The sequence below is a fragment of the Notamacropus eugenii genome, chromosome 1, assembly GCF_028372415.1.
Source record: "Notamacropus eugenii isolate mMacEug1 chromosome 1, mMacEug1.pri_v2, whole genome shotgun sequence".
Lineage (NCBI taxonomy): Eukaryota > Metazoa > Chordata > Mammalia > Diprotodontia > Macropodidae > Notamacropus > Notamacropus eugenii.
The window spans coordinates 369320854-369338922 of record NC_092872.1 but is presented as its reverse complement, the minus strand read 5'-3'; the positions used below and the strand labels follow the sequence as shown (position 1 = coordinate 369338922).

Here is an 18069-nt window from a genome sequence, read left to right as displayed (position 1 = left end):
CCAGATGGCAATTGGGCAACATTGTGGGAGTGTTATAAAAGCCTGTGGTCAGCAGATGGCAGTGAAAACTCAGCCCTATTTGCTCTCTAGCTCCTTCGCGGATGCAAGAGTACATAGCAGGCAGCCTTTTCTTGTTTCTTACAATGAAAGTGATTCATATAGCTGAAACCAAGAATTGGAACACATGGTATGACATAAGATCTTCCTTTTGAAAAACCTCATAAATGTATATTTCCTTTTCTTGGAATCAGGACTTTTTTAGAAAATCCAAGACATATAATCATTGTGCCAAAAATGGATAGCGAGGTAACAATAGGCATTTGCACTTTCTTGGACAGGAAAAAGAAATGAAAAATGGGTTTACCCTAGGCAAGAAAGCAAAACAAAAGGAAAAGGAGCAAAGCCATCTTTACCATGTATGTGATCCATGGAATCCAGGAAATTTAAAGAGGGATTATTGCCATATCAATCAACCCCTATGACACTTGAAACCCCAGATTGAGGAGGAAAGTCATGAAAAATAACCTGATCCCAAAGGAACAATGCAAAGTTATGCATGCTTCTTACTCTCCACCCAACCTGCTCCTCAATACAACCTTCTCACTTGCTTTGAGGAAAGTGGTACAGTGGATAACCTTCAAGGCCTGAAGTCAGGAGCCTGAGTTCAAATCAAGCCTCAGATATTAATTGGCTGTGTGACCCTGGGCAAGTTATTTAACTTCAGTTTTCTCTACTGTAAAAATGGGGGTAATAATAATACCTACCCTCTCAGATTTTAGCACAGTACTTGGTACTTGGTGACATATAAATGTTTACTCCCTTCCTTCCTTTCCCTCAAGGGTGGGAGGAAGGTGAAGGGTGGGTGTACTTACACAAAAGTCAATGAAAATATTTGTGGGAGTTGGTGGTAGTGGGAAACTAGAGGTCAATGGAAGAGTTGGTCATAAATAGGATTAAGGAGACAGAAGAAATTGAGGAAGGAAGAGAGGGAGAAAGAGGATAGATTAAAAATAGCATGAGAAAAGATGGTGAAGTGGAAGATGGGGAATCCCCCCAGCAAGAATCAAAACAGGACAAGAAGAACAATGAAACTATGTGATTAGGAGCTGGGGGAAGGGTAATAAAGGAAGAAAGAAGTTAAATAAAGAGCATGGTCATTAGTGCCAGGACAGAGTGGGTCTTCTAAAGCAAGGGTTCAGTAAGCCACAGCGGGGAAAGGTGAGGGAGTGGGTCTGTGGGAAGGGCAGGAGTGGCAGCTTGTGCCTACACTGTGGGGCATGCATGGCATGCAGATGGGAACAGTTGGGGACTAGGAAAAGGTAGCTCCATGTAGCCCTTCCCTCTAGGGAAAGGGATTGATTTCTGGCAGTAGCAGAGCAGTTATTGGACAGCACCTTCCCAGCAGAGGATCTCCTGAGCCAGAGCTGGATTCTTTTTCATACTCAGCTTTCATGGGAAATGCTATTTCTCTAACTGACATTTCAACTCACAGGCCTCCCTTTCCTGTAGGTGGGGTTTCCATAGGAAAAAGCAGCCTCTCTGTTTCCTTGCTCTCGCAACTATTTGGAGTCTGAATCCCCTACATCTCATTTCACATGGTAAAGTTCCGTTTTAAGCTGGACTTTCTCTATCCTTTGCACAAGTGTCAGGACTGGTGCAAGAGTGAAGCCTTCTTTGATTCCCTCTAAACTTGGGGTTCACTGCTCTCTTCAAATGAAGATGGACTTGCCTAGGAATCTTGCTATTTTTTTCAGCATCTGAATATGGGACCTGATCACGCCAGCAAGCTTGGTGGCAAGAAGACAAGGCCAAACACTGCCCCCAGGAAACATCTGAGGACTTTTCCAGCCCCTAAGGGACTTTATCCCCTTCCAAAACCCATCTGATAGGGTGGTAAGCATGGCATTCTTTTTATGGCTTCAGTTCTCTGGTTTGTGCTGGTTCTTTTTTCTTTCAGCAGATAGTCAGGAGATAGCCACTCTCACTGTAAAATACCAAGTTTCAGAAGAAGTGCCATATGGAACAGTAATAGGAAAACTGTCTAAAGAACTGGGCTGGGAGGAGAGAAGCAGGCAAGAAGGGGCTTTCCAGATTCTGCAGTCACTTCAGGTGCTTCCCATTCATGTTGGTTCTAAAGATGGTTTACTCAGCACTGGGAGGAGGCTCGACAGAGAGCAGCTTTGCAAACAGAAAGATCCTTGTCTGATATCCTTTGATGTGCTGGCCACAGCGGGCTTAGCTTTGATCCATGTGGAGATCCAGGTACTGGACATCAATGATCACCAGCCCCGCTTCCCCAAAGCAGAGCAGGAGCTAGAGATCTCTGAAAGTGCCTCTCTTCGAACCAGGATTCCCTTGGACCGAGCGTGGGATCTTGACACTGGCCCTAATACTTTGTACTCCTATTCACTTTCTCCCAGTGAGCACTTTGCTCTGGAGGTGATCCTGGGGCCTGATGAAAGCAAACATGCAGAGCTTGTGGTGGTTAAGGAGCTGGACCGGGAACTGCATGCATCCTTTGACTTGGTATTAACAGCCTTTGACAATGGGGATCCCCCCAAGTCGGGCACTAGCTTAGTTAAGGTCAGTGTTTTGGATTCCAATGACAACAGTCCTATGTTTGCAGAGAGCTCCTTAGCTTTAGAAATTGGGGAAGATACTGTCCCTGGGACCCTTCTCATAAATCTCACAGCTACTGACCCTGATGAAGGACCAAATGGGGAAGTTGAGTTTTCCCTCAGTAAGCATGTGCCACCAGATGTGCAAGACACCTTTAGTATTGATGCCAAGACAGGTCAGATTATTCTGAGTCAGCCCCTGGACTATGAAAAAACCCCTGCTTATGAGATAGATGTACAGGCCAGGGACTTGGGTCCCAACCCTATTCCAGCTCACTGCAAAGTCCTCATCAAGATTCTAGATGTCAATGACAACTCCCCAAGCATACATATTACATGGGCCTCTCAGCCATCTGTGATATCTGAAGCTCTTCCCAGGGATAGCTTCATTGCCCTGGTGAGAGCAAGTGACCTGGATTCTGGGGACAATGGCCTAGTTCACTGCTCCCTCAGCCAAGGACAGGGACATTTTCAACTAAAAAGAACAAATGGTAACACTTATATGCTCCTGACCAATGCCATTCTGGATAGGGAAAGGTGGCCTGAATATAACTTGACGTTGTTAGCCCAAGACCAGGGGCAGCAGCCCTTATCAGTCGAGAAACAGATCACTATTCAGATCAGTGACATCAATGACAATGCACCCATGTTTGAGTTGAGCAAGTACAACATCTCCATTTGGGAGAATAATTTACCTTCCTCCCATCTCATCACTGTTAAGGCTCATGATGCTGACTTGGACCTCAATGGAAAAGTCACTTACCGTATCCAGGAATCTCCTTTTTCCCATCTGGTAGCTATTGACTCTGACACTGGGGAGATCTCAGCATCTACTACACTGGACTATGAACAGATGACAAGTTTTCAATTTCTGGTAATAGCAGAAGATAAAGGTCAACCTCAGCTTGTTTCTAGTGCCTCTGTGAGGGTCAGCCTCCTTGATACCAATGACAATCCTCCCATAGTGGTACAGCCTGTCCTTAATGGTGGGGCAGCCTCTATTTCTGTGTTTGTGAACTCTTCCACTGGTCACCTTATGGTTGCTTCAGAGACCCCTGATCCCTTTAGAGCATCCAGCTCTGGCGTGTCTTCTTCAGTGGCCTCTAGGTCACAGCTGTTTCTCTTAGTGACCATTGTAGCCATTGATGCAGATTCTGGGGACAACGGAAATCCTCTCTATGCTATTCAGAGTGGAAATGATGCTCACCTCTTCTTCCTTGACCCTCACATGGGGCAGCTATACATCAATGCCACCAATGCCAGCAGCCTCATTGGCAGTGAATGGGAACTGATGGTTGTTGTCACTGATCAAGGAAGTCCTCCCTTGGAGACCAGAGCTCTGGTGAAAGTCACTTTCACCAATAGCCTTGATCACCTGAAGAACCTGGCACAAGAATCTAGTCCCTTGAGTGTCTCAGCACTGACAGTGATTTGCTTGGCTGTGTTGTTGGCCATCTTCCTGTTGATTTTTGTTCTGATTGTGTCCATCTGTAGAACTGACCGTAAAGATAACAGAGCTTATAACTGCAGAGAAGCAGAATCAACCTACCGACACCAGCCCAAGAGACCCCAGAAACAAATCCAGAAAACTGATATTCACCTAGTGCCAGTGCTCAGGGGCCAGGCAGAAGAGCTTAGTGAGGCCGGGCTGCCCCATAAGGATGCTGGAAAAGAAAATGTCCCAGAAACAGATTGGGACTCTCCACTGCAGGCTCCATATTTAACCCCAACATTGTACAGGACACTTAGGAACCAAAGGAACCAGGGAACTTCCCCTGAGGATAGAGAGGTATTACAAGATACCTACAATCTCCTTTTCCACCATCCCAGGCAGAGAAATGCCTCTCGAGAAAATCTGAACCTTCCAGACCCACAGCCAACAACATGCCAACCTCACCCCAAGGCCTCAAAGAATGTAGGGATCCCCCAAATGAAACCATCCCAAGAGCAAGGGAACAATCCACCAGTGCCAGCCCTTCCAGCCTCTACTGCAACTCTTAGGAGGCAGCGAAATCTGAATGCCAAAGCTGACCCAGACAAAGAACACCACCCCCATCAGATCCTGCGAAGCCTGGTCCGACTGTCTGTGGCTGCCTTCACAGAACGAAACCCCATGGAAGAGCTCACCATTGACTCCCCCCCAGTTCAGGTATTGTTAATACAAGCATCCTCTTAGAGGAAAAACAAACAATCCATGAAAAAGAGTATGGCTGTGGATTCTGTCTCAGATGTAGTGATATTTTATATTTGACTTGACTCTTTGTTGTTATATAATATGTAGCAGACAGAAAATGACTGAAAATGAGAATTCCATTAAGTAAAACTGCTATCCAAGTCAAATAGTACAGGCTCACTGGATGTGTGGCTCTACCCAATATGGATAAGGCTACACTTTAAACACTAGAGCACTGAAATTGGGCTGTTAAATTTGTCATTTCTCTATGTTTAAATTGTAGTTATTTCCAACCAATGACAAAATTAAAAAAGAAACTAAACAAAGATGAATAATTTGAACTTGAAACTGAAGGCTTGTTTTTGTTTTGTTGTTTTGTTTTTTGATGAGGGCAGGGAGGAGGTAGGAAAAAGGAAAGCAATCTAATCTATTAAGTCCAGGAAAAGAGAAATCAGCTGGTGAGACTCATGGATAGACTGGTGGATTTGGAGACAAAGGATGTGGCTTCTATTCTTGCCTCTGCTCCTTGACTTGATCTTTCTGGGTCTCAGTTTCCTCATTTATAAAGTGAAAGGATTAGACTAGATGCTCTGTAAATCTACAATACTAAACCACGTTCATGGTGCTTTATCTGTACTGGATATGGTTCCCAAATCCCTTCAGATTTCATTGGATCCTCACAACTCTCTTGTGAAGTAATTGGGGCGAGTAAACTTGTCTTCATTTAACAGTCAGGGAGATTGATGCTCGGGGGAAAAGAGAGTCACCCAAGGTCATTCAGCTAGTAATAGCAAATCTAGGATTTCCTAATCCAAGGCTCTTTCCTCTACACCACATTACATTCACAAAATAGATCTGATATATTCCTGTGGTGCCAAGTAGACCAGGCAAATTTCCTGCCCTCCAAGGACAGGGCTAATTCCTCAACCTTCTCCCAAGAACTTGCCAAAAATACAGACTCACAGACTACCAGGCAAATAGCCAGTCTCCCTTTTGGGTAGTTTTAACATGGGCCCCAGACATCAAAATGGCCCTCCAAGCCCCTCAAAGACAAGGGCAGACTTTGTCTGGGGGTTGTTACTTAATGAGGAGGCTGGAAAGAAGGGAGAATGCATTAAAGAGACATTTTCCTGTGTTAAGTGGCTTGTCATCTTGCTGTTTTCTTATCTGTCATACAAGCAGATAAGACAAGGAGGAAATGGCTTGCTGCAGATAGCACTTTTAGAATAGATAGCTTTTTCTCCAGCTGCAGCAGATGAATGGACCTGGCTCTTTGGGGCTGGGGTCGGGTGTGCTCCAGGAAATGGGAGAATGACCTACTGACCCTTACTTCTTTAAAAACCTCACAGTCACAGTCAAATCCTAGCCTAGAGGCTTCTCTTTTCCCCTTTCAAGGGTCTGACTTCCAAATCACATTTGACATTGGGAATTCTCAGACCTCTCTTCCGTTGGGCCCAATGAGCTGAGTTCAGAGGAAAGACAACCCGTCATCCTGGAGAACCTCCCTTAAGGCTGAAGCACTGATCCTGGTAACAAAAATAAGAAAAACTTTTTGTATTTATATAGCAGTTATAAAAAATATAGCTCATTAATCTTCATCCCTGTGAGGGAGATAAAGCAAGTATCATGAGCCCTGTTTTACAGACGAAGAGTCCAACCCAAAAGCTAAGGGAGGTTAAATCCCTTGCCTAACATCATACAACAAAGGGATGACAGAGATGAGGGGGCAACCCAGGTATCCTGGGTCCCAGTCTGCTCTCCTTCCCTCAGCACCAGAGCATTATGTCTCTTTTGATCAGGTAGAAGCTTAAATGTTGGTGAAAACAGACACACAACTCATTTTTTACTAATATAATATTAGGCTTGCTTTCTTTCCCTTCCCCTTTTTTTGTACCTTACTCTTGCTTTATTATTTTGTTATGTAAGTACATATGTGCATGGCACTTGGCCTATCTGAACTCCCTCATCTGTTCTGAAGACAGCAATTAACTAAACAACATTTGCAAAGAAATCTTGTGTGGCAATTTACTAGTGCCTGAGTGAGATTTTTTTTAATGTTTTTTTTCAAGAAATGTCTTTCCTCCTCCATCATACATCCCACTTTCATCTCCCTAATTGGTAAGGACCATTACTTCTGGTCACCTTGCAGGGGTGTGTGTTTGTGTGTGTGTGTGTGTGTGTGTGTGTGTGTGTGTGTGTGTGTGTGTGTGTGTGTGTGTGTGTGTGTGTGTGTGTAGGAGAAAGATGGACAAAGAAAGGGCAAGATAACATATTTTCTAAGCTCCCCTCTCCATTACCTTATAGCTTTCCTGGGTAAAATAAGGGAGCTTGGGGAATCTGCTTGCCTAGGTCTCTGTCACTTCTGCATTGTCCCCCTGTCCTAATCACACAAACATCTGAAGCCAGAGGAAACACTATAAAAAGAAAGCACAGTATTGAAGGAAACATCCGGCAAGGAAGTGTGCTTGGTAGGAATTGTGTAGAGTCAACAGATTTTTCCTGTCTTACAGCAAATATCCCAGCTGCTGTCCTTGCTGCACCAGGGCCAATTTCAACCCAAACCAAACCACAGAGGAAACAAATACTCAGCCAAGACCGGTAGTGTCAGGTAAGCAACACGTAACCTTCAGCTCTACTCAAAGAAGTGTCTTCAAAAACCTTGGGTCTGTCTCTTTCCCTGGCCATCCTCTCAATCCCAGCCCCTTTTGGCCTCATTTTTCTCAGGTCAGTGATTTCCAAAGTTCCTTGATCTTCAGTCTTTACTATTCTGGGTCAGAATTCTAGGCTTGGTCCCCCACCCCCTGCCATCCTTCGGTCCCAGGCTGGGCTGTGCTTTTGCCACTATATTTAGGTCCTAGAGCTGTGAAGGAAATGATTTCATTTCTGATGCTCCAATTTGTCTGCTGATTACAGAGGTGTCTGGGCTTCTTTTGCACACAGGATATGTTTTGTTTTGTATTAATAAATTTATTCCCCTCTTGTTTTGTCACCTAAGCCTAACTTAAAGGGTAGAAATAATAGTTTGTGTTAAGTGTGGGTGTTTGTCCCCTTGAGTGGGATTCACTATTTTTGAGGACTCACAACTCATTAGTGAGCTAGATTTAGCCTCCTCTGAAAGTGGCCCTGCTCCTGGGCATCAAATATTCCACATGAAAACAGCCCTAGGAGATGATGTTTCTCAGGTTTCACTTGGAGACTAAATGTGATTGAGAGGAAGGAGTGGAAATTCAATTCAATTCAATTCAAAAAGTACTTATTGAGTGTCTGATATAGGCAAGATCTTGTGGCAGGCAGAGATGGAATATGCAGAGATAGACAAGATATTATAGCTGCCCGATAGAAAGAGACATGAGTACAGATGAACATGATACAAGGTAGAATATGATAAGTGCCATAAGAGGGGTACAAGCAAAGTACTATATGAATACACTAGAGGTATCAGGAAGGGCTTCTTAGAGGAGGCAACATTGAATTGGACCTTGAAGAATGCACAGAATTTCTAAAGAGTAAAATGGGGTAGACAGCAGTACATCAAGATATACTTTCTTATACTTGGATATACTTTCTAAGTGAGAAACCTAAGTTGTAGCTATTTTGAATGTACACTTCTGGCCTAGAGCAGGTTCTGAAACCATGAACAAAATGTACTGGAGAAGGAACCAAAAGGGAGCCTTGCATAGATAGTAGGCATTTAAATATTTGTCAAATTGAATTCTACAATGAGAAAAAGAGAGAGAAAACTCTAGGAAGTCTGTGGCTTCCTGAGATGATTTGGTTTCCTTTACAGAAATGCAGGATTGGAGACAGATTGGCAAAGTGCCAGAGAGGGTGACCATGGAGAACATGAAGCAGATGATGGGAATTTGGACAATGAGCTGGACCTCTCGATGAAACAACTCTTGGAGGAAGAATTAGAGAGCTTGTTTGATCCACAAACAGGTAAAGGGCTTCTTTTGATCAATAACTTCAATTGACTCTGATTAATTCTATCCCTTCAGGATCTTCTTTTTTCAGAACTCAAATTCAACAAATATTTATTGAGTGAAAGACTATTGTAGTCACAGTTGGGAAGAACAATTAGCAAAATCATTAGTTGTATTTCCTTTTAAACTTCAAGCAAGGTAATTACTCATTTAAGCAAGTTTAAATTAAGTTATACTTTGATTGGAAACCAAAAGCACTAGCGAATAGATTAATTTGTTCTTTGCCTTTCATAAGTATTCACAAATTTGCCTTGACAATAACTATAATTTGTGAATTTGCTAATTGTTCTTTTCCCTGAGAGAAACATTAACCAGCTGTATTCTTTAAGGGATCCATGTACCTGTACAGCTGTTATTAGGTAGGCACTTGTTTATCATTTTCTTCTATAAGATTTCAAACATCCTGAAGGTCAGTGACCAGGTCTTTTTCAGCTTTATCTCTCTTCCTCCAGGGTGGTCAGGACATGGTGGTAGAGGAGAGAATCAAAACGGGTTATAGTGATGGCAGAGAATCAATCAATCATTATTAATCACCTACTATGTGCCAAGCACTGTGCTGAATGATGGGGGTATAAAAACAGGAGAAAGATAGCCCTTTCCCTCAAGGTGCTTATAGTCTCAAGGAGAATGCCCTTTGCTACTTGTATTCTTATTCCAAGGTCACACTGGGATTAGCGACCCTATTTCAGGGTTGGCCATGACCTATTCACCACAAAAGTCTGAAGTTAATGCTTTTAAAAAGCTTAATGCTTTTGCTGCCTTAATATTTCATTTTATGTTTTCGGTGCTTTTTACCTTTAAATTTCACCTCCTACAGGAAGCCTTCCTCAACCCCTTTTAATTCCAGTGCCTTCCCTCTGTTAATTGTTTTTTATTTATCTTGTATAGACCTTAATTTGTATATATTTATTTGCATGTCATCTCCCCCATTAGATTTGTAAACACTATGAAGGCTCATTTTTCACGCGTTTCAGTTTTGTCCAACCCTTTGTGACCCTATTTGGGATTTTCTTGGCAAAGATGATGGAGTGGTTTGCCATTTCTTTCTCCAGATCATCTTTCAGATAAGGAGACTGAGGCAAATAGGGTTAAGTGGCTTACTTGGGGTCACACAGCCAGTAAGTATCTGAGGTCAGATTTGAACTCAGGTCTTCAGGCCTGATGCCACCTATCTTCTCATGATGGCAAGGACTGTCTTTTGCCACTTTTTGTATCCCTAGTACTTAGCACAGTGCCTAGTACATAGTAGGCACTTAATAAATGTTTATTAAGTTGAATTTTTTAAAAAATTAATGGTTTTAGCAAACTGTAGCATGATACAATAGAAGGAATCCTGGTACTTGAGTCAGAGAATCTATCTTAGTGGCTTCAGTGGCTCTGCCACTTAATATTAATGCACCTTGACCAAGTCACTTGGACCTTAGTTTCTTCATTTGTAAAATGAGGGAGCTGAACTGACTAGATGACCACAAAGGTCCTTTCCAGTTCTAGAATTATGGTATTATGATAATAAGCAGCAAAATAGTAAGTCTTGTGGAGAACAGCAGCAATTTCATGCAAAATTTGTGTATTTTGGACAACATCTGGTCAGTGTAAAGTAACTTCTCTGCAGAAAGCTGAGTTGAAGTCTAATGATATCACTCACCTCTCTGGCTCTTTCTTGTCTTTCACTGTTCTGACTCTTTTTTCTTACTTTTGTCTGGTCTGGGCACCCATTCCTTGTGGCTAACTTTAGAAGTCATTGCAATCAGTGTGAGTGATGCTAAAGGTGAGTGGGTAGGAGAAGCAAAAAGGCAGAAATTTACCAGGAAGGGATATTTGCCCATCTACCTCCTAGATTTCAATGCAGAAGTGTCTTCAAATCAACAATAACAAAAAAGTAGTGGATCTGAGTTCTAGTGAAATTCCATGTTTTTAGCTCCGGGATTATAATTATTTTTATGCTGTACCAAATAACTGTCTGATTAAAAATAAAACTGATGATGACTCTCTCTACATAATTCTTCATCCTATCTTTTTCCTTTTTTTCTCTCTCCTCATTTTTCTCTTTATTCCTTTTCTCCTATTAGACTTATGGTTAACCAGCAGCCCCTAAAGACGTTGCTTAGCTCTACAGAGGGGGATGCAAATCTAAAAAGATCATTTTAGTCCTGAGTTCTCTTTAGTAAAGCCCAGTATCAACTGTAGATAGACAGTACCTGTATTTAGCTCAGAAGAGAAGTATTTGACATTAACAAATTTGTAGGGAGGCCTGGGTGGTGGTGATACTCTGTACAGGAAGTATTTCTATAATAGAGACAATTCTACCTCTCAGCTCTAGGCCTGGGCAGAAAGTCTTCTAGACCTAGGATGAGGAGTAGTTATTGGAACCTCCATTAACAGCGAAGATGCTGAAACTGGGGGCTAAACAACTGAGGCTTGAATGGAATTTTTCCAAATATAACATTTTCACTTTTCTCATATGAACACTATCATTCTAAATTTCATGCTGTCTTATCTTTCTCTGTTTTTGTAAGAAAGGTTTTTGTTCACCCCAGTCTAACTGGGAAAGGGGGAAGGAATAGCCCCTTATGTTCTCAAAGACCCCTCCAAGCATGGCAATGGCTCAGGAAGTCACATGCAACATTTCACGTGTTGGGTGCCAACCCTATGTGAAACACAATCATTAATAATCAGTCTCATAACTCATCATGGTCTAGGAAGGAGCTAGCTTTCCCTTACCTCTGCCACCATAACTATTTACCATAGCCATTCTCTCTGCTAAGGAGAGAAGACAGGTATTGGAATATTCTTGGTACATAAGAGGCAGTTTATATGGAGGACCTAGAGTCTTAGGATCGTAGATATAGAGTTGGAAGAAATGTCAGAGGTCATCTAGTCCAATCACCTTATTTTACAGATAAGAAATCTGCAGCCCAGAGGGTTGAAGTAATTTGTTCAGGGTCACATGGGTAGTAAGTAGTAGTTCGAGGCTTCAAATACATACCCTCTGACTCTAAATCTGGTATTGTTCCCATGGTACCACTCTGCCTTGGAGGGTAGTGGATATTCTTTCAATTATCATCCCCCTGAGCAAGCTCCTTGCTCATATGTAGCACATTTCCACTTGGCACCAGTTTCTGTAATGAAAGGGAGGTCTTTGAATTGTCCTCAGAGTTCTAGGAAGTGCTTCCCCTTCTAGGCCCAGGGTCTAGGCTGCAATTGAGGCACTATAGGCCAGAGAGGTAGAGTAGCAAACAAGGAAGCACCTTTGCATATTTTCAAGAAAATATCCCTATATGATATGAATGCACCTATAAAACCTATAGAACAGATTTATGGAAATAAAGAGGTCTAAATAATTGGAGAAATCTTAAATGCTCAAGGACAGGTTGAGCCACTATAATGAAAATGACAGTTAACATACTAATTCAGTGTCAATCAAACTACTTAGATTACTTTATAGAAGAATTATTAAGGAAATTGCTTTAGAGGAATGAATCAAAGGTCAAAAACCTCAAGCAAATAATGAAATCCTCATGTTTGGGATTAGAGTTACTAATTTAACAGAAGAACTGTGCTTGCTGGGATATTCCACCAAAGAAATAATAGATGCTTAAACAAAACCCCAAAATCAGAGTTATCTTTGGTTAGAAATGATAAAAGTGATCTATGAACCTAGGTAAAGGAACTCTTAAAAAGCACATGATCAATATCTCCTAGGTCAGAGATAGGGCACCTGTGGCCTCAAGGCCACATGTGGCCCTCTAGGTCCTCAAGAGCAGCCTTTTGATTGAATTGCACTTGAGGACCTAGAGGGTCACATGTGGCCTCGAGGTCAAAGGTTCCCCGCCCCTGTCCTAGTTGGTCTCCTTACCTCATGCCCCTCTCCTCTCCAATCTATTCTCCACATAGCTCCTAAAGTACCATTCTTAAAAGCCAAGGTCTAATCTCATCACTCCCTTATTTGGAAAGCTCCAGTAACTCCCTATTGCCTGTAAGATAAAATAAAAATTCTTCTGTTAGGCATTTGGAGTCCTTCACTGTCAGGCTCTATCCAACCTTTTCAGGATCTATTGTACCTTACTCTCCTTTCTATGCTTTGCCATCCAACCAACCTGGCCTACTCTAGACACTCCATCACCCATCTCTGTGCCTAAAAGGCCCTCCCTTCTCATTTCTTGAAATCCCCACCTTCTAGTTCGAATGCCATTTCCTCCATGAGGCCTTTCCTGTTTCCTCTAGCAGCTAGGTCCTCTGCACAAGGAAATTGCCTTCTATTTACTTGCTGTGTGTTTTCCATGTATTTATATGGGTACATGTTATTTCCCTTGATAACTGTAAATTCTTTGAGGATAGGGACTGTTTCATTTTTTGTCTTTGATTGATTTTAAACCAAATACTAGTGTCTTAATTCAGAAGGAGAGAATCAGCTGGGCTGGGAAAAAAATAGGGGTGTGGGACAGCCAAGTGGGGAGAGATGGAAGCAAGGCTCCTATGATGTGGGTGAGAGAGAGTAAGTCCACAGGGAAGAGGAAGGGACCTTCACTGTTGTTGTTTTTCATCCTTGGTTCTCAAAGAGGACCATTGACATCAGGAGGGTGATGTCTTGACTTGCAACTGAATTGGATTTAAGTGAGGCAGAGCTGTGCAGAGTCATTAGCCTCACTGTCTCCTCCAGTGTCATTAGAATCCAATGGTAAGGCTGATGGTGGCCCCAGATTTAATGGGAGACCTTGGTCTTTTTAAGCTAAGGTCTTTCCCAGATCTCAGTTTGTCTGGGGCAATGCCCATTCAGGAATTAAAGGCCAGGTAAGAATTGAGGCAAAAGATGGCCTAGTCTGCCATCACACAGAGAACCTTCACAAAGTAGAGAAGGACTAATGTGGCCATAGGCTGAATGAACATTATTAGTCAAATCAAAGCTAATGAAGGCAGATATATATATATATATATATATATACACACACATTTATATGTATATGTGTGTATACATACACATATTTTCCCTAACTATACATCAAAACAATCTTTTAAAACTTGTTTTTTAAGTTTTGAGTTCCAAATTCTATCCCTCCTTTCTCCCTGAGATGGTAAGCAATCAAATATAGGTTATACATCTGCAGTTATGTGCAACATTTCCATATTAGTAATTTTTTACCAAAAGACTCTAATAAAAGAAAAAGAGTAAAAGAAAGTAAAAAATAGCATGCTTCAGTCTGTATAATGGAAGCAGTTCTAAGTAACCTTATAGTATCCAAAGGAGAGAAAAGTTTCTTTTAAGGAGGTAGGAGACCTGACTGCACAGGAGTGGAAGAGGGTGGCAGGAAGGGGGAACAGATAAGTAAACCTAAAGCTCATAACCAACACAAAAGTCACCTTATTGTTTTACTGAATCCTAGTTTTACATTCTTAACCACTCTTGTCTTGACTTGCTTCTTCCCCATAGCTCTGCTCTCCATTGACTTTTCTTGCCCCAAACATTTCACCTATCTGGGCTCTTTTCCTTCCTTTCTTTCTCTCATCCTCTCCAGTTACTTCCCTTTCCTACTTTGCACTGTTCAGTACCCTTTCCCTGACCTCCAGCTCCTCCCTTGACCTGCTTGGTACTTCGTTGTCTCACAGCAAGGTTGTTGTTTCTTTCTGACTGACAGGTCTGGCCCTTGATCGGCTGAATGTCCCAGATCCAGCTTGGATGGCGAGGCTGTCCCTGCCTCTTAACACCAACTACAGAGACAATGTCTTCTCCCCAGACTCCCTGGCCACTAGCCAGTGTAGAGAAATCACTGCCACGGAGGAGCCAAGAACATTCCAGACGTTTGGTAAATCGGCTGGTTCTGAGATGAACTCTGTGGGGACCCAACTGGCCAGCACCTTCCTCTCAGAAATGAGCTCCCTGTTTGAGATGCTGCTGTCCCAAAACAGCAATGCCCCTGTGGCTGCTTCTGAAGTGCTTCAGCGTCTCTCAGCCTGTGGCAAGACTCTGGGATTAGACCTTGCTGGAAGTGGGGCCCTGGGCTCTGAAGCCATAGGTACAAGTGGAAGGAAAGGAACAAAGAGCAGGACAGGCAGCAGCAATAGCAGCAGAGGCCTGTGAACTTAGAGCTGGGGGAACCTAAGCCACCTACCAGAGTCTAGGGGAGCACTGGCGCATTGTGTGTTCAGTCCACCTTAAGGCTTGTTGGGTTTGGTGCTTAGGTGATGAGTCTGAATCCTGGGTCCCATTGGTAGGTCCTGAAATCTCTAACCTTACCATGAAGGAACCTAATCTGAGGTAGACAGAAAACTTCTGGCTTATTCTCCATCCAAAAGCTGCTCCAAGGAAGACACCTGGCCCATCTCCAAGATCGTCAGTGTTAGCAAGTGAACCAAAGCAGACTTCTTTAAAGGGCTCAACCTACTGAATGACTTGGCTGAAGAACGAGTGCTGGACTGAAGCAGATTGAGTGTTTGCTGGTAAAATACACACAGAAGGTAAAGGAAGAGTCCCTAGAAGTAGAAATGTTTAAGAAATATCACCAGCAAGTATGGTGGACATTCTCATGGAAGCTACTACCTGAGTTGCCCCTCATCTGATACAAACTGAGCCACCCATATATAGGGTCCTGAATCCTGGGGGATTTGGTGTTAATTGGCCTACTGATAAGATAGCATACATTTCTGACTGTCACCTCCCTTCAAACATAAAAAGTAGAGAAAGAATAAGTGTTCACTTTGCCCATCCCCTCCAAAAAATCTTTAGTCAGTTTGGTCCAAGTTGGTTTTGGGAAGTCAAGGGGGAGACTCCTGTGACTTTCTCCCAAGTGGTGTGTACTATTATGTACACATGCCTATGTTGTCTATGCATTCCCCAGAGCCTAACATTCCAATCAGCTGCCACTAAAGATTCCTTCTCTAGAGATGCCTTCTGCCTTCAGCCTGTTGGTTCTCCTTGATGTGGCATTTAAAGGGGCCATTCTGATGTCTATATATAATAGGACACCTGAGATTAAACTCTTCTCACTCCAGGAGATGAGAAATAGCCAATAATTTGGGCTATCGCCAGCAGTGAACTTGTCTAAGCTTCACTCTGGAGACCTCTTAAAAATAAAATACTTCCAAAGCAACTTGGCTTAATGGATCTGTGAACTATCCTATCAGAAGCTGAGGCTGAGGTTTAATATGTTGAAGATGAACTTAATTTGGATTGTTGGATGTTGGGAAGGGTTGGGTCAAGAGCTCTATGACTGGGAAAAGAATTGGCCTCTGATGACACTTTATTTTCAGTTCAGTGTATTTGTGTGCATGAGTCATCCTTTCTCATATGTTGGGTTTTAATCTTTGTCCATTCTTCCAAAATCTAACTCACTTTGGTCTCTATAGAGAATACTGTGAAATCCCTATTAATAGGAGGAAATCTGTCAAAGGAAATAGTTAACTAGTAAAGCTTTCTTTGCCTCTTTTCTTTTCTCCTTCTCCTTGACCTCTCTGCAGCCAATAACATGGTGGAACACTCTCTCCTCCTTGAAATTCTCTTCTCTCTAGGTTTTTGAGACATCACTCTCTCCTCGTTCTCACCCTAATGGTCCTTTCTGACTTCTCCTCTGTCTCCTTTGCTAGATCATCTTCTCGTTAACCACAGGTATCCCTCAGGATTCTACTTGTCCCTCTATACTACTTCACTCAGTGATCTTATCAGCTCCCATAAATTTAATTACCATCTCTATGCTGATAATTCTCAAATCTACCTGTCTTGGCCCAGACTCTCTGCTGACCTCCAACGTCTCATTTCCAACTGCCTTTCAGACGTCTTGAACTGGATGTCCAGTAGACATCTTAAACTTGAACTCAGTTTCCCTCTAAACTCTTTCAATCACCCCAAAACTTCTCTATTACTGTAGAGGGTGACACCATCCTCTCAGTCTCTCAGGCTTGCAAACTGGGAGTCATCCCCGATTCCTCACTCTCTCTCTCTCTCTCTCAATCCCCCCCACCCATCAAAGCTGTTGTCAAGGCCTGTCAATTTCACCTTTGCAACATCTCTCCAATATGCGCCCTTCTCTCTGACACAGCCACCACTCTAGGGCAGGCCTTTGGCACCTCATGCCTGGATTATTGCGATAGCCTGATGGTTGGCCTGTCTCAAGTCTCCCTTCACTCCAGTGTATCTCCAGCCACTAAAGGGATTTTCCTAAAGCACAAGTCCTATCATGCCATGCCCCTCCTTGGTAAGCTCCAGTGGCTTCCTTGTGATCTCCAGGATCAAATACAAAATGCTCTGTTTGGCATTTGAAGCTCATCATCATAAGTGTCAGAAGCCCCTCCTACCTTTCCAGTCTCTCCAACATGCTCTCTTCGATTCAGACAAGATGCTCCATCTCTTGCCTCTGGGTATTTTCTCTGGCTGTCCCCTCTGCCTGGAATGCTGTTCCTCCTCTGATCCAACTATAGACATCTCTGGCTTCCTTTAAGTCCCAAAGTCTCACTTTCTGCAGAAAGCCTTCCCCAACCTCTCTTAATTCCAGTGTCTTCTATCAATTATTTCCTATTTATCCTGTCTCCAGGATACATTTGCATACATTCGTTTGCATGTTGTCTCCAGCAGCAGATTGTAGGCTCCTTGAGGGAAGAGACTTTTTTCTCTTTTAGTATCCAAAGTAACCTGCAGCCTTAAGACAGCATATGGCCTTCTAAGGTCCTTGAGTGCAGCTTTTTGACTGAGTCCAAGTTTTACAGAACAAATCCTTTTATTAAGGGGATTTGTTCTGTGAAGTTTGGATTCAGTCAAAGGGCCCTTGAGGGCCTAGCAGGCCACATGTGACCTTGAGATTACAGGTTTCCCATCCCTGAATAGAGAGGCACTATATGTAGAGAAGTACAGAGAGCTCGTCTGGGTGTCAGAAAGACCTGGATTCAGATTTTGCCCCTGACCATGGTCAAATCATTTAATCTCTCTTTGTCCCCATACAACTCTCTAATACTATAAATTGCAGATCAGGTCCTAATTTCCATTAGTAGAAGGAGTTTCCTCCCTGGGTCTTCCCTATCTTAATGAAATCACAGATTTAGTTGCTCCCTTCTTCCTTTGGCCCCCCTCCCCGCAAGATGTAGAGAACCATGAAATAGCAAATCTTAAAGTTCATCTTTGTCCTAGAAATTTCCAGGCATCTTAGTTGGTTCACTCCATTCGCCTCATGCCCTGTGGATAGGAACCTTTCTTCTGCTATTCCTCAGTAGGGGTACAGAACTTATGATCAGAGAATGGTAGAATCATTCTCCTAGGCAGGAGCAAGAAAGATAATTATATTTTGTATATGTAAAGTGGTATTTCATGTTA

General features: G+C 42.7%; 1 protein-coding gene across 1 annotated transcript; it reads left to right on the top strand.

Annotated features, from left to right (window-relative positions):
• Positions 1-1561: 1561 nt before the first annotated feature.
• Positions 1562-15452, top strand: PCDH12 (protocadherin 12). The gene is made up of 4 exons (XM_072630613.1): positions 1562-4767; positions 7302-7399; positions 8579-8730; positions 14408-15452. Exons 1-4 carry the CDS (start codon positions 1900-1902, stop codon positions 14848-14850), a joined length of 3561 nt encoding a protein of 1186 aa, XP_072486714.1. The 5' UTR covers positions 1562-1899; the 3' UTR covers positions 14851-15452.
• The last annotated feature ends 2617 nt before the right edge of the window (positions 15453-18069 follow it).